Source organism: Pseudorca crassidens, chromosome 20 (assembly GCF_039906515.1).
Source record: "Pseudorca crassidens isolate mPseCra1 chromosome 20, mPseCra1.hap1, whole genome shotgun sequence".
Taxonomy (NCBI): Eukaryota; Metazoa; Chordata; class Mammalia; order Artiodactyla; family Delphinidae; genus Pseudorca; species Pseudorca crassidens.
Genome location: NC_090315.1, coordinates 5,061,904 through 5,082,072, shown reverse-complemented (window position 1 = coordinate 5,082,072; position 20,169 = coordinate 5,061,904). Strand labels below are relative to the sequence as shown.

The window sequence follows — 20,169 nt, the reverse complement described above, 5'->3', positions numbered from 1 at the left end:
GTTGTTCCCCAAACATACATTCTTCCTTTCTTGCTCATAATACTAGAGCCACTGGTTTATAGCTGGGCACGTGAGCACCTAGAACAAAGAATCATTTCCCAGCCTCCTCTGCACCTAGCTGTGGCCATGTGTCTAAGTTCTGACTTAGACGAGATGTGAGCAAAAAGGACATGTGTACTCAAAATGAAAAGACACTTGCCCCCTTTCTTCTTTTCTTCAGGCTGCAAGGCAGATCTGATGGCAGGACCTGAGGCAGCCATTTTGGACCACGAGGTGGAAACCCTATTTTGCCAGAGTAATGAGATGGAAAGAGCCTGGGTCCCTGATGATTATGGAGCTGCCAAACGGGCCCTGGATCAACTGCAGTAAATAAACTTCAACCTGATTTAAGCCACTAAGAGTCCAGGTCTTTCTGTTAGAGCAGCGATCCCATCTCAGAAAATAGCAACTCCAGTCTTCCCATTGCCTAGAGCAAAACATGGAGTCATGCTTATCTCCTCTTTTTCTCTCAATGCCTGCCAGCTCTTCCTTGAAAATATATCCAAAAATCTGACCATGTCTCAGCATGTCCATTGCTACCATCTCTCACTGGATTAATATGAAAGCCTCCTAGCTGGTCTCCCTGCTTCCCCCTGTTCTCCACACAGAAATTAGGCAATCCTTTTGAAACTTAACTCAATTGCCATTGGGGAACCATCTTGGTCATCCTCGATTCAGGCAGGAAGCATCCGTAGATGCCAAAACTAATGAGTTAAAAGTTTCATGACACACAGGATATTTACATAGTCTCAAAGTAGCTCTCCACAAGATACTTATTAATTACAAAGGAAAAAATGTACGGAAACCCGGCAGAGGTTTTCTCTGTATGCTTTTGCAACTTTTCTACAAGTCTGAAATTATTTCAACACTGGACCAATACAACATAGACATACGGCTGATTCAGTTTGTTATAAAGCAGAAAATAACACACCACTGTAGAGCAATTATACTCCAATAAATATGTTAAAAAGAAAATAGATGAACCTCAAAAACACTATGAGGTCACATATTGTATGATTCCATTTATAGGCAACGTCCAGAACAGGCAAATCCACAGAGACAGAAAGCAAATGGTGGTTTTCAGGGGCTGTGGGGAGGAAGGAATAGGGAGTGACTTCTAATGGGTATGGACTTTATTTGGGGAGGGTGAAAATGTTTGGGAATTAGATGGATATGATGGTTGCATAACATTGTCAGTGTACTAAATGCTATTCAGTTCAATTTAAGATAGTTAATTTCAAGGACTTCCCTGGCAGTCCAGTGGTTAAGACTTCGCCTTCCAATGCAGTGGGTGCGGGTTCGATCCCTGATCGCGGAGCTAGGATCCCACATGCCTTGCGGCCAAAAAAACAAAACATAAAACAGAAGAAATATTGTAACTAATTCAATAAAGACTTTAAAAATGGTCCACGTCAAAAAATTAAAAAAAAAAAAAGATGGTTAATTTCAGGTCAATTTTTTAAAAAAATTTGATCAAAACACTTCTATAGTACCATCAATTTCTGATCCTTACAGTGACCCTGGGAACCCACAATCCACCCCCATCACCTTTCTGACTTCATGTCCTACCCCTCTGCCCTCAACACTCTGCTCCATAAACAGTAGCCTTGCTGTGTGAGCATTCACCTCAGGACCTTTGCACTGGCCCTTGCTTCAACCCAGGATCCAGACTCAAGTCTGTCTGGAGCCCTTTCCCCATCACTGCCTCCTGGATGCAGTCCCCCAACACGGAAGCCAAATGCCTTCAGCTTCAGGAGACACATCTGCCCTGGATCCCGCCCAGAGAATAAACAGCTCACCACCAGCCTCCCTCCTCTGGCCAGGCCAGTTTTTAGACTCACCCTCCTGGTGCTACTCCCGCCCGCTCTCCAGGGCCAGCCAGTCTCAGAGGAATTTCAAGGAACAACCTTTCCTAACCCCTCAGGTCCCAGGAAGAACTCCTCCGAGCTTCTACGCTGCCGGAGCGACCTCCGTTTATGGCACGTTTCAGGCAACCCATGTTTAAGTCACCTCCCCACCCAGACGGGGAGCTTCTTGAGACTCAGGCTTGGGGCAAGCGCATTTGAGTTGAAGTTTGGCTACCCTATCCTTTGCAATTGTCATGGTCAACACCAATATCATGACCATCCTCATAGCTGTCTCCAGTCTCATCTCCTCTGGCCAGCCACACCCCCACCTGCCCAGCCTCCCCAAGGTGTTCCCTCAGCCTAAAACCCTCTCTGCATTCCTGGCTCCACCTTGAAATTCAGGTCAAGGCTCCCATGACACCTCGTCAGAGAGGTCATCCCTGACTACCTCACCAGAAGTGGCCACACCTGCCTGTCCCTCAGTGACTCCATTTCTTCACATTTATTTCCTCCACAGAGATTACCACAATCTGAAAGTCTTACTCATGTGTGTGTCCCTACCTGTTTATCTTCTGTCTTCCCACCACACCCGCTAGAATGACAACAACACAAGGGCAGGGGTTTTGTCTGCCTAGCACTTAGAACGTGCTTGGTACACAGTAGGTGCTTGAGTATTTGCTACTACATGACTTTGGGACTTTGCATACGCCACTCCCCAAGCTTAGAATATCATTCCTTGCCGCATCTTCCTTGGCAAACTCCTATTCATCCTTCAGAACCCCATCCAGTTATCACTTAACCTGGGTGGTCTTCTTTGACTGCCTCACATAGCCACCACAAAGTTGGAATAAGTGTCTCCTCTGGGGACACTCAATGCCCTGTTGCCACCTCCAGCAGTGCACATGTCACTGTGAATTGCTACTGTGGGTGCCAGCAGGGTCTATTTCCCCAATCGACCTGACTTCTTGAGGGCAAAGGATGAGGCACAATTAGGTCTCAGGGACCATTTATTGAATGAATGAATGAATGGACAAATATGTAAGTAACTATATCTCCCTGAGACCCAGCTCCCATCTTATTTATATGCCCTGCCAGACCTGTGAATTCGACCTCCCTCCTTGTCCTAGGAATTCATCAGCAAATCCTACAGTTGGGGGACAGATGTGGGGGGCATGCCTTGGGCGAGGAGGATGAGGGAAGAGATGGGGTGGTTTCAGATATGACATACAGAGGATCCTGGCTTAACAAGCAGCAGTGAGAATTCTGTTTGGTTCCTGGGATCTCCCAACAGAGAGAATAAACAATCCAGTTCCCCAATAACAAAGCTATCCCAGTTCAGGGACAGAGGCAGATTCAGACCCACAGAGTCCTAAAGTTCACTCAGTAAAAGGCGCTCTACCGTCGGTGTTTTGGTGCCGGGTTCCCCGCCCCCCGGTGAGCACCTCCACCCAGGGCTTACTGAGGCAGACAGTGCAGGGGTGTGAGCCTCCACTGGTATTTGGGAACCACGTGCTACGGTTTGGAGAGAGGGAGGCGCCTCCTTTGTGGCAGGGAAGAAGGAAGGAGGCCCTGGGCTCTGAACGAGGGCAGGGCGGAGGCTGGGTTTTGGTCTCACCTGCTGCTCCGGAGCGCAAAGAAGCTGCTGTGGGTGGGGCCTGGGGGCGCCTGCGCTCCACCGCCCTCCTCCCTCAGACCCAGGGACCAGGTCCCCAGCCCCTCCCCACTCAGACCCAGGGACCAGACCCCCAGCCCCTCCCCCTCAGACCCAAGGTTCCGGGCCCCCAACCCCGCCCCCCTCAGACCCAGGGGTCCGGACCCCCAGCCCCTCCTCCCTCAGACCCAGGAGTCCAGGCCCCCGACTCCCACTGAATGCCTTTACAAGGACACTTCTCTCCACCTGCACGCGAAGAAAGGGCCTGGTCTCAGGCAGATCTGCATTTGTCATGGCCCAGAGCCACTGAGACTTGGCCAGATGGCCCTCCCCTCCGTGGCTCAGGCAGCTCCTGGCCTGGAACACTCCTCCCTCATCCTCCAGGCCACCTGGGGCTGCCAAACTTGCCCTTCAGGTTTAGCTCTGGCCACCCCACCCCTCCTCCTTCAGGAAGCCTGCCCTGACCCTCTGAGGAGCCGCTTCCAGGCTTCCGAGGCACCCTTAGCATCTGCCATTATAGGACCTGTGGAAAGAAAGACATCATCGATGTGGTTGCTAACACTTCTTCCCTAGGATTTTCTCTTCGTTGAGTACTGTACTAAGACCTCTCCGTAACCTCCTTTAATCTTCCCAGTGCTGTTATCCCCATTTTACAGATGGGGGACTGGGGCACAGAGAGGTTAAGTAATTTGCCCAGGGTCACACAGCTAGATAGGGGCCTGGACCATGAGGTGGTAGCACAGAGTAACAACCAAGATGCAGTGTCTGAACTGTATGGCCTGGGTTCAACGATCTCTACCACTTATTAGCTGTGTGATTATAGACACGTTACTTAACTTTAATATGTCTTGGTTTCTTCATGTATAAAATGGGGATCATTGAACCCATTTCTTAGGACGTTGTGAGGTTTATACACACACACACACACACACACACACACACACACACACACACACACACACAAGGTGCTCAGAAGAGGATATGAGCACACAATAAGTATTACCAAAATTATTAAGTGGCAAAGCCAGGACTCGAACCCACACCCACCTGGGCTCTTTATGATCACACCACACAATAGGATTATCTCTCTTTCTGTCTGTTCTTTCTTCCCCATCAATCCAGGACAAGGATGTGCCTTCTCTGGTTTCCAGCCTCTCGTAGTAGAGACTGTGGGGTCAACATGTGTTCAGTGAAGCAAAAATGCACACAAGTGCACCAAATGCAAAAACTCAGTAATTCAACAAATGTCACTCCAGCACTTACTACGTGCAAGACCCTATTCTATATGCTGCAGGTACATTGGGGAACTGAACACACAATAGTCTTTGTTGTCCTGAAGCCTTACATTCTAATGGGGAGGACATAAAACAGACAAAATAAACAGGTAATATGTGAGTTACAGGGTGATAAATGATCTGGAGAGAAACTAAATGTTGGGGGAGGGGGAAGAGACTCTGAAGGAGGGACGGGTCAGAGGTGCTGCCATGTTAAACAAGGTTGCCAGCCAGGCCTCCCGAGGTGCTGCCATTCAAGCGAAGACCTGAAGAAGATGAGGGAGCAAGCCTCTTCTCATCGATGGATATGAGAAGAGCTTTCCAGGCAGCGGGTACAGCAAGTGCAAAGGCCCTGAGGCAGAATGGCATCTGGGTACTCAAGGAGCAAAGGAAGAGATGAGGTAGGGTACCATCACTTAAGGCCTTGTAGAAGGTCTTCTCTTTTATCCAGAGAAATGGGGAGCCACCGAAGCCTTTTGAGAGTGGAGTGACGTAAGCTGATTTAGGTTTCTATGGGGGTCCATGCATTGAGACCGGACTGGGGAGGAAGACGGCAGGGAGACCACTCACTGCATGTGTAACTCTGAGCAAGTCTCTGAGCCCTTGTGAGCCTCAGTTTCCTCATCTGCCAAATGGAGACACCCCAACACTCACTCCACTGGGTTCGGGGAAGAAGCGGTGTGTATAACTCAGTTTGCGAGGTCCATGGCACAGGGGAAGTTCTCGAAAGGAGATTTTCATGCCTGGGGAGCCTGTTCATTTTTGTGATGCCCTTGGAGCAGTGTTGGGCATTGTGTCTTAGCTGTCATCGTTATCGGGAATTACTGAGGGACATTTCCAAAGGAGGAGGGAAGGGGAGGGCTGGGGGCCGAGGGCACCGGTGGAGATAGGAACGCCAGAGAGGAGGTGTGCACAGAGCAGGGATGGACACCAGCCCTGGAGATGGAAAGGTGGCTCCGGGTTCAAAGCCCACCCTTCCACATTGACCATGAACAAGCGGCAGTCAACTTAGCAGAGATACCAGGAGAATCGCAGAGATACCAGGAGAATTCGAAGCGGGTATTTCTGACGCGTGAAGGAGTTTGACATCGAATTACTGTAGTTTCTCCTGTTGTGATGGAGACAATAAGCTTTCTGGCTCCCCTGAGGACATCCCAGCCGGCGCCCTGGGTCTGTCAGCCAGCCCCGCCCAGGGGCCACGCCAGCAGGCTGTACCAGGTGAGTGCTCAGGTATGTGGAGGAGGGAGGGCCCTGGGAGTGAGCAGGAAGGAGAGGCCCCTGTAGGGAAGGGAGAGAAGAGCTCAGAGCCTCCTGTCTGACACAGCTTGAGCAGCAGGTGAGGAGGGGGCCCAGGGAAGAGAGCTGGGTCCTAGCGAGGAGGGACGGGAGGTGGGGACTCCTGGGTCTGGGGGAGGGGAGCAGGGGGCCCAGACTCCTGGGTCCAGACACAGGAAAGGCTGGGGGAACTAAAGTCTAGTTCTGAAGAGCTGGGGGCTGGAGATCGGACCCGAACACCTAAGGGAAGACTATGGGGTCGTAGGGGCTGAGGAATTGGATGAATGTTCTCTGAGGAGACTTGGTGTCCAAACCCTTTAGTTCCAAGGGACAAGGAGCTCTGAGTTCTGGACTCCTGGGCCCCTGAGAAGGTAAAAGGCTAGAAGACAGGGAGACAGGATCCCTGGGTAGAGGAAGGAAAATGGGGTACACACAGGTTAGGGAGCTGAATGCATGGAGCCCTGAGGAACTGGGGGTGTGGCAGTGTACTAGGTGTGAGGGGGGAGGGCCTGCAGGTCTAGATTCCTGGCCTGAGGAACGACGGCCTGAGGGCCTGGACATCTGGGTCTGAGGGAGGAGGGGCTGGGGGCCCGGATTCCTGGTCTGAGCGGGGAGGTGCTGGGGCAGGAACCATAGGTCCTGCGATCAGGTCCGGCCTCACCTCTTTGCTGCCTCCCAGGGCTCCAGGTGGCAGGAGCTCCCCATTCTCGGCACCATGAGCTCCACCACTGGGTAAGTACCCCCGCCCACCGGGTCCCCCGGCCGCCCCGCCCTTCCCCCCGACCGTTTCATCCACACCCGCAGCCTGGACACTCTGAGGACCACCTGAGCTGCCTCCCTCCTGCTGCCAAGCAGACAGACCTGGGTCCAAATCCAGGAGCTAACTTTCAGCAGTGGTGTGGCCCTGGCCAAAGGACATCACCTCTTCAAGCCTCAGTCCCTCCTCCGTGAAACAGGGACAATTCCGATAGGCTAATGCACATACAGCACCTAGCAGAGCATCTGACCAACAGCAGGTGTTCAACTCATGAGAGCTGCTAGGCCATCGCTGTTACCTTTTTCCTTTTTCTTTTTTTGGCTGCGCTGCGTGGCATCTGGGATCTTAGTTCCCCAACCAGGGATGGAACCTGGGCCCACGGCACTGAAAGCACCGAGTCCTAACCACTGGACCTCCAGGGAATTCCCAGTTGTTATATCTTATTATTAAATATTGACCCTTTGCTAAAAGCTCAGGACTGTTTATAATGAAGGGTCAAGTCTCCTGGAGTAAGCAGGGAGAAGGATAAAGAGAGAAGTGTGGGAATAGCTGCATGGGAGATGGAAGGGAGTGAGTTCTCCAGCCCAGAGGTAAACAAATTGTGGGGAGATTTGACTGACAAGGGCAGGAAGAGGAGCAGAGGTTTGACTAAAAGAGTTTCTCATCCTTCATCTCTCATCTCCGACCCCAACCAAGCTCTGAGCTGTTATTTCTGTGGAAATGGGGACTCGAGAATTCTCAGAGAAAGATCTGGCTGAAAAGAACCTGGCCCGTGGGGGTAGGAGGGGAAGAAGATAACTTTCCATCTACTCCCAATACTAATGCTATTGTAAAAAATCCCATTTATTGGGAGTTCCCTGGTGGTCTAGTGGTTAGGATTTGGCGCTTTCAGTGCCATGGCCCAGGTTCAATCCCTGGTCGGGGAACTGAGATCCTGCAAGCCACGCAGCACAGCGCAGCCACAAAAAAAGAAAAAAAAAATCCCATTTATTGAGCAACTACTGTGTGTTAAGCCTTTTGCATCATCTTAATAATGATAATAACAGTTACTAAGGCTGCACAACATTCCAACTGCATCATCTCATTGAATTCGCCCAACAGACCTACCAGACACTATAGGGTAACTAACCCCTGTCTTATGGAAAGGGAAACTGAAGCAGGAGAGATCGTCTCCCACCCGGGGTCTTATGACAAAGCAGTAGCTGACAGGGGATTTGAACCCAGGTCTGGGTGACAGTAGAGACCACACTCGCCACCACGAGCCAGTACCACTGCCATACTTGTCTCGTTAAAGTCCAGCTCTGACCCTGCCCTCCCCTGCTCAAAACCCTCCATGGCTCCCCACCGCCCTCACAAGCTCTGCTGGGCACTCAAAACTCCCATGATCTGCCCCCAATTCCCATGGCCCCTCTCACCCCTCTTTTCCTTCACTAGTCCAGAAGCTTCTCCCAAACGGAGTGCCAAGTCTATCTATGGTGAGTTGAGGGGCAAGGAAGCCCCGGGCCAAGAGAAACTAGGTCTGAGGGAGGAGGTAACTGAGGACCCGAACTCCTGGATCTGATGGGGGAAGGGTTTGGGGGTCTGGACTCCTTTTCTGAGGGAGGAGGGGCTGGGGGTCTGGACTCCTGGGTCTGGAGGGGAGGGGGCTGGGGGGCTGGACTCCTGAGTCTGAGGGGGAAGGGGCTGGGAGCTGGGTCTCCTGCAGCCATTCTCCTTCTCCCCCCACAGAACAGAGGAAGCGGTACTCCACCGAGGTTATGGCCGATGTTTCCCAATATCCAGTCAATGTGAGTCTGGGGTCTGTGTTGCCACGGGGAGTCTTGCAGGAGGCAAGGCAGGCCTGAGGAGATGGGGGAGTTGAAAGCAGTTGGACCTCCAAGCAGCAAGAACTTGGGAAACTCAGTTTGCTCATCTGCAAAGTGGACTCCTTCTGCCTTGCCTCAGATGTGGGTACTCAGTGGAGGAACTCAATTCCACTTGAATCTGCCAACTTTTCCTCTGGACCAGCGCCTGTGCTGGACAGTTGGACCACAGGGACAAGTCAGATGCAATCCTGGATGAGTAGGGGTCAGACAAGGTCCAGAGGCACCAGCAAAATTGCCAGGTGCTCTAACGGAGGTAGAGCTGCTTAGAAGGAACTAGATATAATCCAGACCATTCTCTGCCTTCAAGGGGTCTAGCTGGAGAGCTAGACCCAGGGAAGACACACAAAGGGCACTGGGAGGAGGTGGAGCAGGTGATCAGAGAAGGCTTCCCAGAGGAGGTGTGCGTAGTCGCAGGCTATAAGGCTGATGCCAGGGGCTTCTCAGCCCACCTGGCTTCATCCTGGGACTCACTGCTTTCTCCAGCACCTGGTGACCTTCTGCCTGGGTGAGGAGGATGGCGTGCACACGGTGGAGGACGCCTCGCGGAAGCTGGCCCTCATGGACAGCCAAGGCCGCGTCTGGGCCCAGGACATGCTGCTGCGCGTGTCTCCCACACACGTTGCGCTGCTGGACCCAGTCTCCAAGGTGCCACGGGGCACACGGGTGGAAGGAGCAGCTTGGACTGAGCCCACCAAGGCATGGAGAGCCCTAGGGACCTCAGGGATCTGAGTGCGAATCTTGATTCCTGCACGGTCTTCCTCTAGGAACTTTGGCAAGGGACCCCCGCCCCCTTTTTGAACCTCATTAGCCTCATCTATTAAACAGGGGTGTTATCCCTGGCCCCTCAACTTGGGGTGGAGGTTGCCCTGCGCAGTGCCTGTACGTGCTGGCACTGCTGGCACTGCTGGCACCACTTAGGAGTATCCTTGGCTCAGGGTCTCAGTTTACCCGCTGTCCCACCCTCCACCCCACAGGAGGAGCTGGAGTCTTACCCGCTGAGCGCCATCGTGCGTTGCGACACGGTGATACCGCCGGGCCAGAGCTGCTCACTGCTGCTGCTCGTGTGCCAGGAGCCCGAGCGCACGCAGCCCGACGTGCACTTCTTCCAGGGCCTGCGTCTGGCGGTGAGCGAGCGGGGGTCGGGGCCACAGACTGAGACCCTGCGGATTCCGGGCGCGGAGCTGAAACTGGGCGGAGTCCGGAGCCGGACCCCCAACGGGGCGGGGCCTCTAAGACGGGGGGCACGGTGTACGGCAAAGGCGGGGTCAGGGCCAGCGGAGGGGGCGTGACCTGTAAAGGAATTCTGGGAGGGAGTGGGTTTTGAGAACAGATTGAACGTAGGGTCGAGAAGGAACGAGAGGGCCGAATGGAGACGGAGGCTAAGAGCTAAGAGCTCGGACAGAACGTGGACAGAACATGGAAGTGAGGGTCTGGGGGAGCAGCCAGAACTAGGATGGGAGTGAGTGTGGTCAGGGGCGAAGCGCCATGTGGACGGGGCCTCCGTGGTTGGGGGAGGGGCCTAAGGCAGGGACAGTTTAAGAGCCAGGGTGTGAGTTCAGGGCGTGGACGTGCGTGGGCGCAGTGCGTGAGCTATGACTGGACGTGGTCTGGGGCCGAGCTGAGGAATCGATTCGGAGAGCCGCCTGGGCGGGCAGTGGGTGGGTTGCGGTCGTGGCCTGACGGCGTGATTGACAGGCGGAGCTGATCCGAGAGGACATCCAGGGGGCTCTGCACAGCTACCGCTCGGGCCGCGGGGAGCGCAGGGCGGCGGCGCTCAGGTAAGGGGGTCGGGCTGGAAGCTGGGGAGAAGAGACGACGGGGAGGTCTCTGGGGAGCCAGCTCCCCTCTTTGGGCCTTAGTTTCCCCAACTGAGAAATCGGTGGATACCACTAGCCTAGAGCAGAACGAGTTTTAAATGGAGTCAAACAAACCCTGTACCAAGTATACTCCCCTCCCCTCGGTTTCTCCTCCCTCTGCCTCAGTTTCCCTCCGGAGAGGTGCTCTCCCATCCCCCATATATCGGATTTCTCCCTACCACTGAGAGCCTAGGTTTGACCCCTTTGGGCCACAGTGTTTCAGATTGAAGCCCCGAATTTCTCCCCTCCCCGGACCCCTCGGTGTGCCCAGCCTTAGTTTCCCCTTCTTCCCCCGCAGGGCTACGCGAAAGGAGCTGCAGTGCCACCCTTCGCCCGCCGCCGAGACCCCGCCCCTGCAGCACCGCCCGACGGTCCGCGCCGCGATCAACCCGGTGGAGCCGGCCACGGGCCGCGGGCGATCCCAGGCGGACCCCATCCCAGAGACAGCAGAGATGCGGAGGCCGGGCCGGGCGGAGGTCTGCAGCAGCGCTGACCCGACCTCTCGGGACCTGGGCCCCTGCGGCCCAGACCTGGCCAGTCTGCAGGCGGAGCGGGAAGTGGTGAGTGAGGCGGGGCTAGGGCCGGGGCGGGACTGGCTGCAGGTGTGAATCTTCTGTCAGGGGGTGGGGCTTGGTTCTGGGGACTTGGTCAGACTTCTGGGGGGGTGGCCGGAGGGGACAGAGTGGGGGCAGAGTCAAGCATCAGAGGGCGTGGCCCGGCCTAAATGTGCCTAAGCGCCCTTGGTTTGAGAGGGCTTGGACAGGGGTGATGAGGGTCCAAGATTCAGGGGTCCCACGTATCCCCTGCTCTGCCCCCCAGGACATCCTGAACCACGTGTTCGACGACGTGGAGACCTTCGTATCAAGGCTGCAGAAGTCTGCCGAGGCGACCCGAGTGCTGGAGCACCGAGAGCGCAGCCGCAGGACCCGGCACCGGGAGGCCGGGGGTGAGGAGGCGCCACCGAGTGGCAATCCTGAACACCCCCTTCCTGGCCACTCCCAAATATCCACCCTCTCCCTTGGGTCTCCCCTTGCACCCCCTGCCAGTTTGACTCCCTATCGCGATCTCACTGGGTCTCTGCCTCTCTCTTCGACCCTGCCTGACGCTGTCTGCATGTGCCCCATCACCGCGCCTGCCTCTCTACCCACAGAGGGCCTCCTGACGCTGCGGGCCAAGCCGCCCTCAGAGGCCGAGTTCATTGATGTGCTTCAGAAAATCAAGTACGCCTTCAGCTTGCTGGTGAGGACGCGTTCATCCCGGGGCGTCAGGGGGCGAGGGGAATAACAAACCTGACCTGTCCGCGCACTAATACCAGCACCTCCCCGGCTCCACAGGCCCGGCTGCGCAGCAACATCGCCAACCCCTCCTCCCCAGAACTGCTGCACTTCCTGTTCGGACCTCTGCAAATGGTGAGACACCCCCGGCCTGAGGGCTGCCTGCAGCAGGAGGGTTCCACTTCAAGAAGGTCTGATAGCTTGCCCACTCTTGCGCCGCTGCCAGATTGTGGACGCCTCGGGCGGCCCCCAGTTCGCGAGCTGCGTGCGGCGGCCGCATCTGACTTCCGAGGCTGTGGCGCTGCTGTGGGACAACGTCACCCAACTTGAAAACACGCTCTGGACCTCGTTGGGGGACTCTTGGACCCGCCCGGGGTAAGAGGCGGGGGTGGGAGGCTGGAGGAGCGGCAATTTAGGGGCGGGGCTGGGAGGCTGGGGTCGTGGTGATTGGAGAGACAGGCCTGAAAGGCAGGAGGCGTGGTGATCCGGGGGCGGAGCGGGGCGGGGGGTGGGGTGGGTGCTGGCTGGGAGCGTGGTGATTGGACGGACAGGGCTGGGAAGCAGGAGGCGTGGTAATTTAGGGGTGGGGTTGGGAGGAAGTGGCGGGACTGTTGGAAAGATGGGGCTAGGAGGGTAGGTTAGTTGTGGGGCTTAGCTAGAGGGTGTCGCCAAAGAAATTGAAGTTCAGGTGGGACTAGGTCAAATGCCACGATCCGATGAGGAAAGGCGAGCAGCTTTGCGTGGCGTATGAAACTGTCTGCTGAGCCTCAGACAGCAGCTACCCCCTTTGGTGGTGTGGCAGTGCCGGTGGTTCTCTCCTAGGCAGGCCTGTCAACTCCAGGCTCTGGTAGTAATTTGTACCCAGGACCTGTCCTCTTAGCCACTCACCTTTCCCCAAGGAGTGTGTTGTTTTCTCTGTTTAAAAAAGTTGCAAAAATAAATCTTAAAGTTAGGTAGTTAGGTTTTTCATAGCATGATTTAAAAAAAAAAAAAACTCAAACCGGAATAAAAGGCAGGACTTAGAGGAATGAAGTGAGGCTATGCCGAAGAGGCGGGCTTAGGAAACGTTTGGTCTGTGGTTTTGGAAAGGGGGAGCAGTCTTTGCGCTTGGAGGCTGAGAGCTTCAAGGGAGTAGGTGCAGAGCTAGCTGCTGGACTTAGGGGAAAGGGACGGGATGTGTGTAGCTAGAAACACGGTTTGGAATCAGAGGCCAGGGCGGAGCATGAATGGAATCAGGGTATTTACAAATATAGTTGATGTCGTGGATGCAGCTTAGAGGCAAGGGCAGGGCTTGGCAAAAGGGGGCAGGATTAGACTTGTTGGAATAGAACGAGGCTTAAGGGGAGGGGGAGAACTTCATGAAGTTACTGACAGGGAGGTCATACCAGGATCCCTGAGGATCCCTTGCCCCTCCTTGGCTGCAGGATAGAGCTACCCTCAGAGGAGGGACCCCCATACAGACCTGAGTTCTACAGCGGCTGGGAGCCCACAGCCACGGACCCACAGGGCCGCGCCTGGGAAGACCCGGTAGAGAAACAGCTACAGCACGAGCGGCGCCGCCGGCAGGTGAGGCTAAGGCTTAAGCTGCCCCAGATGACACAGGGGGGGCCGTGACTGGGAATTCTGGGGCGCAGGCCGGGCCCCACCTGATCTACTGCTCTCATCTCCTGCAGCAAAGCACTCCTCAGGTCGCTGTCAATGGGTAAGTGTCAATGGGTGAGTCGGGTCAGGTGGGGTCCAGGAGGGGTGCGTCCTGGGGGGTCCCAGCGCTGACTCCGCTTCCCCTTTTTTCTTTTTCCTTTTGTCTTCCCGGCTCTTCGAAGGTGGGTGAGGTGGCGATGAGGCAGGGGCCTGGGCTGGGATGGGGGGAGGATCAACGAGGGAGGGAGTGGGGCCCAGACTTCTGGGTTCTAGGGAGGAGGGAACTGGAGGCCCAGATTCCAGGGTCTAAGGGAGGAGGGTGCTGGGAGTGGGTAAAGTCTGAGAGGGACCTCTAGATCCCCAAAGGTCTGGAAGAAGGCAGTTTGGTTTCCCAGGGCCTGGGAAGCTCCCTGCCTGGGTCCCTATAAGGACAGAGTCCTGGGTGTTGGAGAGAAGAGGCTGGGGAATTAGATATTGGGTTTTGAAGAAGAGCTCAAGTCTGGTGCTTGGGACCTTGGAGACCCAGGGAAGTAGGCTTGGGACTTAAAGGGCCAAGGGGCAAGTTTCTGGGAAAGTTAGGAAGTGGTAGTATCTCTGGGCTCCTGAGAGAGGTAAAGGCTGGGAGGCTGGACCCTTGCTTTCCCAAGGCTCTAGAGCAATTGTCTCAGTCCCTGCTGGGTGTCACACTGGGACCTTTTAAGCATTAAAAGGTCGAGGAAATTAAAGCTTGAGATCTGGACTCCTAGGTCTCTGGAGGAGGAAAGAACTGGGGGTGCAAATTCATAGTTCCAACAAGCAATGGTGGTGCAGACTCTTGGGTCCCGGGGGAAGAAGGGCCTAGAGGAGCTAGGATTCCTTGGGCAAGTCGGGGGGCAGATGGGAGGGAAGCTGCGTGGGATGAGAAGACAACAAAGCCGCAGGTCTGGAGGAGCAGAAGGGGGTCTGGGTGAGGGCTTGGGCAGAGAGTCTCAGCAGAGACGGCGGCGTGCTGGGAGCTGCCGCCGGCCCCACACAGGGGGTGCCTCGGCCCTGAAGACTCCCCTCTCCCTTGCACAGGTAGGCCTGATCCGGGCTGAGGTGCCTTTTACTGGGTTGTCAGAGCTAAAAGTCTGCTCCCCTCCCCCCAGCTGCCTGGTCTAGCGGACCCCCCTCTCGGTGCGCTTCTGAACCTTGAGCTTGACACCCACAGCTTTTAACTCACCTTTTTTTTGCGCTTCAAGTTCTTTGCGGAGGGCAGGAGGGGAATGGAAATAATAATAATCCCTCCCTGAAAGAGGCAGAAGTCTGTGAGTTTGTACAGGCTAGCAGTCAGGAGCTCAGGGTCATGGGAGCACGCAGGTTCACATCCAGCTGTGTGCGAGTAGAATGGAATTACTCAGGACATGAGCTCTGGGGCCAGCCTGCCCGGGTCCCAGCCTGACTACACCTCTTTCTTGCTCTGTGACCTTTACATCACCGTGTCACTTGATATCACTGTTCCTTTCCTGTAAAATGGAGATAATAATTGGGTCTCTGGAGGGAGGAAGGAACTAGGGGGTCCAAACTCATGGTTCTACCAAGTTTGTCTCTAGCATCAAATCAGCTAATACATGTAGCAGACTTTGAACAGTGTCTGGCATGTAATAAGTGCTATATAAGTGCTAACTATTGTTTTTATTATGTTTATGAGTTATCATTATGCATGAGTCAAGTACACAGTAGATGCTCAATAAACAGCAGCTGTTTCTAGCTGTGTAATCTGGGGAGAGTCATTCTATTTCTCTGAGCCTGAATGTTCTCATCTATAAAATGGAGCTGATGCTAGTACTCATATCATGTGCCTACTGCATGGTGCCAGGCACATAAGGAGCACAGTATATTCAAACCGGTATTACAATTTCAAACCTCTGTTAACAGTATTAACCGGCCTCCCCTGCCTCGACCCCTGCTTGGCGTTAACCCCAGCTCACACCAACACCCTACAGTCCAGAGCAGTGGAGCTGGCTACCTCCTTACCCCGCAACCCTTTCCCCTTCTCCTCAGTCACCAAGACCAGGAACCAGAAGCTGAGCCCCAGGGGCTGGAGCCGGCGGGAAAGTGGGTCCTATGTAATTATGACTTCCAGGCGCGCAATAGCAGCGAGCTGTCTGTCAAGCAGTGGGACATATTGGAGGTCAGAGGAGTGGGGGACGGGGTGTGGGGCTGGGGGGTTGGAGTCCACCCAGCCCTAGCTACAGACACAGCCTCTGAACCCTTCCCTCTTCCAGGTCCTGGATGACCAGCGCAAGTGGTGGAAGGTTCGGGACCAGAGGGGGCAGGAGGGATATGTACCCTATAATATCCTGACACCCCACCCGGGGCCGCGGGGGGGCCGCAGCCTGGTGAGCCAGGGCAGACTCCTGGGTCTTGAGGGAAGAGGGGCTGGGCTCAGATCCTGGGTCCTGGGAACAAGAGGCGTGAGGGATAAGGGGTCAAAGTCACTGGCAGAGGAAGTGGCTGAGGATTCGGAAATTCACCTCCAGGCTAAGGGGACTGGGACCCAGTCCTCTTTCCGATCCAGGTGCTCTCCTCTTTTTCCCCTCTCCAGGAGAACAGCACTCCCTCTCCCCCTCCACCACCAATGTCGGCCCCGGCTTCGGCTCCCCCTCCACCACCAGCACCGGCCGTGGCTCCGGCTCCCCACCCCCCACCAGCGTCCGCCCTGGCTCCGGCTCCCCCTCCCCCGTCAGCCTCGGCCCCGGCTCCTACCCCCCCGCCCCCTCCCGCACCAGTGCCGACCCTGGCTCCAGCTCCCGGTGCCCGACCAGCGCGGACCCAGGCTCCGGCTCCGTCTCGGTCTCCCAGGGACAGCTGCGAGAGCCTCAACAACTTGGACTCCGGCAATAAGGGTGAGTGGTGGGGGCACCCCTTCGAAGGAGCGGTCCTTGTCCTCGCTTTCCAGGTAGAGAAACCGAGGCTCAGAAAGAGTAAACAGAGTCCCGACCCATCACGAGGACGCTGGAGGTCCCCGACCCTCTGAGCTCAGGGCCCTTCGCCCTGAGTCCGCCCTCCCTCCCGGTTTCCCGCCTGCAGAGAAATTCTCCCAGATGCTCAGTATCAACGAGGAGCTGCAGGCACGCCTGGCCCAGGGCTTCACGGGCCCCAGCCGCGCAGCCCCGGGGCCCCGCGCCCCGGAGCCGCAGCTCAGCCCGCGCTCCAACGCTTCGGAGGTCCGCGCCTGGCTGCAGGGCAAGGGCTTTAGTTCAGGGTGAGTGTGGCAGGTGCCGGCTAGGGGACCCTGAGATACCGGCGCTAGGGGCGGAGCGCTCCGATTGGCCCAGAGGGGGCATGGCAGACCACGGGAGACCGGGATTGGTCCAAAACGGGGGTCTGTCTGATAGCAACTGTGACTGTCGGGCTGCGATTGCCGTGTTTTTCCAGGCTCCGATTGGAGTCTCTAGGGAAGCCCCGCCTCCCTTGGAAGGCAGGCCCCCCCCACGGCGCGCTATGATTGGTGGATGGGGATTCAGGAGCCATCAGCAGCGGCCGCCCCCCGGCTTGAGAGCTAGAATGCTGCTCAGATTGGACAAAGGGCTAAGCGGGCGTAAAGTGGTTGGTGGGGCTGAGGAGGCTTGAGCCGTGATTGGCCAACAGGCCTGACTGTGCCCTGGATGCCCCTGCTCAGGACCGTGGCCGCGCTAGGCGCACTGAGCGGCGCGCAGCTATTCTCGCTGCAGAAAGATAAGTTTCGGGCGCTGATCCCCGAGGAGGGGGCGCGCGTGTACAGCCAGATCACAGTGCAGCGCTCGCTGCTGGAGGTGAGGCGGGCGCTCGTCCCCGAGCCCGGACTGGGGAGGGGGCTGAGGTCTCTGCCTGCAAGGTCCTGATTTTCCACCCCCACCCCCACTCCAGGACAAAGAGAAAGTGTCAGAGCTGGAGGCGGTAATGAAGAAGCAAAAGAAGAGGATGGAAGACGAGGTGGAAACGGAAGTCATTTGATCCTTCCCCGTCCCTCCACTAAGTTTCCAGGAAGCAGCCCCGCGGGAGAACGGACTCTGCAGACTGCAGACCAACGGAAGTAGATCCCTCCAGGGATCGCCGACCTGTTCCAGCCTTGGTCTTACCCCGTCCGGTTAGATAAATCGGCCCGTCCTTAATGGAGTCTCCTGAGAAGTGCTCTCTTATTGGCCGAGAACGGGCACTGAGACAATTTAGGGCAAGTGCTTGCGCTCGGGAGCCCTGTGTATTGTGATAATGCTACCCAGTCTATAAACAGCCTCCTCTTAGCAGGCGATGTCAACTGCTGTCCCTTTTCTACCCGGGTACCAGGGGCCAGGAACCTGCCCCTCACCCCAGCAACAGCCTCACAGGAAAGGAATCTAGCAGATGTCCCCACTCTCTTTAGTTTCTTTCTCTGAATCCTCCCAACTCAGGCTTCCTCCTGACCTCCCAGCCTCCAGTCTGTCCTCTAGTTCACTCCAGAGGGATCTTCTGAACACCCGAGGCCCCAGTCCACCCCTTGCTCAAAACCCTTTTCTGGCTCCCCGTCGCCGTCTTAGCCCCATAGCCTGGCATTCGAGGCCCTGAGTGGTTTGGTCCCTACATCTCCAACCTCGTCCTCACCTCCTCATCCCCAGTGCATTCTGGTCCTGCCCTTCTCCACACACTCCCCAAACCCCTTCAACCACTGGAGTTTTAACAATGGCTGGTTTCTGCTGGCTGGAACGATTCTCTGCCTGTTGAAATCCTATTCAGCTGTCCCGACCCAGCTCAAATACCCTCTTTGGAAAAGCCTGCCCTCATCCCCTAGGTTAGTCTCCCAGCATCCACTTTTACACCTTGTTCTCCACCTCCAGCCAGGGGTCCAGCTACGGAGAAGTGGCTGCCTCCTGAATGTGTCACAGGCTTCCTGGCCACTCTTCATCCTGTGAGAAGACGGCCTAACAGGAACTTCCTACCTCCTCAGCAACAGCTCCTTTTCCCTCTGGCCAGCCAGCAACTTTTTCCCGTCATCTGGGTGGCTGGCGAGGCTGGTTTGGGACTGGTTTTCTCTGGATCCCAACCTGGTTCAGCTTGGACGCTTCTGCTTCCCCAGAATGCCCCTGACAAGCTCCCCTCCCCACCCCAACCAATTCCTGCTGGCCTCTCCCCCGGAGCTCCGTCAGCTTCCAGCCGAGCCACCAGATGGCGCCCTCCAAAACCAGATCGGAAGGGACCAGAGGCACAGCCCTAGGCAGGCAGGAGCTGGTCCTCAGCCCCTATTTGCCGCCCTCACGCCTCTGCTTCCTTCGGGAACCAGACACATCATCTCTCCAAGATCCCTTCCCATCTCAACCCCACCCTCTCCCCTGCTCACACACCTCCGCAGGCTCCCCATGTCCCACCAGATAAAATCCGCGATGCGGCTCGGCAGCTGAGGGCCTGTAGCCTGCCTAGCATACAAGCTTCTCGAGCACAGTGCTCTGCTTCCCTCTTCCTGTCTCCACGCCTCAGTTCATGCTGTTCGTTTCACCCGGAATACTCTCAGCCCTAGCAGGTGTCTAATCGTCTTTCAGCCTCTTGCCTGCTGCCCCAGCCCCTGTTTCTAACCAAAGAACCACAGAAGCGAGCAGTTCCCCAAAAACAAAAGTTTTCCCCTGGGACTTCCCTGGGGGTCCAGTGGTCAGGACGCTGCGCTTCCACTGCAGGGGGCACAAATTCAACCCCTGGTCGGGGAGCTTAGATCCCGCAGGCCACGCAGCACAGCCAAAAAAAAAAAAAAGTCCTTACCAGGGCCACACTCCTACAAGGCCAGCCCTTACTTCTCCAACCTCATCCCCTGCTACTTTCCTACATTTCAGGCACGTTTTTATCCCTTTGCCCACGCTGTTCTCATCCGGAAGACTCCTCAAATACCCACATGGCTCGTTCCCAGACGCCTTCAAGTACCTGCCAGTGCCAGCTTTCCAGTAAGGTCTATTCTGACCACCCTGTGCAAAGTGTCGCAGCCTGACATTCGGTGTTGCAATCAGACACGCCCCAGTTTTGGACCAATCCTGGACCCCCGTGGTCTGCCACGCCCCCTCTGGGCCAATCAGAGTGTTCCGCCAGGCACGCACTCCTGCACACGCGCACACCAGCCTCCCCAACCCCTGCCGCCCCCTCTGCTTTCTCTCCGCAGCACTACCACTGGCAACGCATTTATTTTGTCACTGGGTGCCTCATGCCTCTCCTCCTGAAATGTATCGGATCTTTACCTGTCTCATGCACTACTGTACCACCAACACGTAGGACAGGGCCAGGCAAGGAGAACAGGACCATGAACGGGCGAGTGAATGAATGAATGCCCCAACTTGGAGGACAGCTCCTACTTGGCTCCAGCCAAGTGCTGCCGTGCAGGACTGAACAGCTCGCACTGTCTGAGTCCTGTTTATTCAGAAAAGTCAAAACCCCGGACTTTTATATGTGAACTACCCCAAGTTTTAAATGTTGGCAACTGACTCAAATTTGTTTCAAAAGCAGTGATGGCAAGACCCAAGCTCCCCAACCCAATATTCACAGCCCCTACCCCTCGCCCGGCTGACCCTTCCTGCTCTGTACCAAGCCAACTTGTGACCACGTGGGCCCTGGATTGGGACCTCTGTTCCAACTGACCGCTCTTCCTGAAGCCCTGTCCCACCCCGTGACGGGCAGGCACAGCCCCAGCACGGGAATGGGAAGCAGCGCCCCACCTCCAGCCAAGGACGCAGCCAC

At 55.9% G+C, this 20,169-nt stretch overlaps 1 protein-coding gene and 1 long non-coding RNA gene across 9 annotated transcripts; one reads left to right on the top strand and one right to left on the bottom strand.

Annotated features, from left to right (window-relative positions):
• Positions 1 to 777: 777 nt before the first annotated feature.
• Positions 778 to 12,201, bottom strand: LOC137214918 (uncharacterized). 6 transcript variants are annotated; one of them, XR_010939065.1, is made up of 3 exons: positions 11,854 to 12,201; positions 9,701 to 10,602; positions 778 to 6,089 (listed from the first exon to the last, which is right to left on the bottom strand). It is a non-coding gene; the product is annotated as an uncharacterized lncRNA (long non-coding RNA). The 6 variants fall into 6 exon arrangements; XR_010939067.1 differs by having other exon boundaries at positions 11,859 to 12,201; XR_010939069.1 differs by having other exon boundaries at positions 11,963 to 12,201.
• On the top strand, positions 6,066 to 17,726 carry EPS8L1 (EPS8 signaling adaptor L1). 3 transcript variants are annotated; one of them, XM_067718972.1, is made up of 20 exons: positions 6,066 to 6,147; positions 6,766 to 6,818; positions 8,278 to 8,318; positions 8,572 to 8,630; positions 9,192 to 9,353; positions 9,683 to 9,832; positions 10,404 to 10,486; positions 10,863 to 11,124; positions 11,384 to 11,510; positions 11,715 to 11,803; positions 11,899 to 11,973; positions 12,065 to 12,213; positions 13,263 to 13,404; positions 13,512 to 13,540; positions 15,502 to 15,631; positions 15,726 to 15,839; positions 16,046 to 16,346; positions 16,531 to 16,705; positions 17,123 to 17,255; positions 17,350 to 17,726. In XM_067718972.1, the coding sequence occupies exons 2-20, from the start codon at positions 6,802 to 6,804 to the stop codon at positions 17,434 to 17,436; spliced, it is 2,325 nt and encodes a 774-aa protein (XP_067575073.1). In that variant the 5' UTR covers positions 6,066 to 6,147; positions 6,766 to 6,801; the 3' UTR covers positions 17,437 to 17,726. The 3 variants fall into 3 exon arrangements, with proteins under 3 accessions (XP_067575073.1, XP_067575071.1, XP_067575072.1); XM_067718970.1 differs by lacking the exons at positions 6,066 to 6,147; positions 6,766 to 6,818 and having other exon boundaries at positions 6,894 to 8,318; positions 13,227 to 13,404; XM_067718971.1 differs by lacking the exons at positions 6,066 to 6,147; positions 6,766 to 6,818 and having other exon boundaries at positions 6,897 to 8,318.
• The last annotated feature ends 2,443 nt before the right edge of the window (positions 17,727 to 20,169 follow it).

Bases quoted from the DNA above. Each gene is read 5' to 3' on its own strand.
- EPS8L1 (XM_067718970.1), top strand. From the start codon at position 8,177: ATGGCTCCCCACCGCCCTCACAAGCTCTGCTGGGCACTCAAAACTCCC. The intron at 11,125-11,383 runs GTGAGTGAGGCG...TCTGCCCCCCAG, and splicing joins TGCAGGCGGAGCGGGAAGTG to GACATCCTGAACCACGTGTT. The intron at 15,632-15,725 runs GTCAGAGGAGTG...TCCCTCTTCCAG, and splicing joins AGCAGTGGGACATATTGGAG to GTCCTGGATGACCAGCGCAA.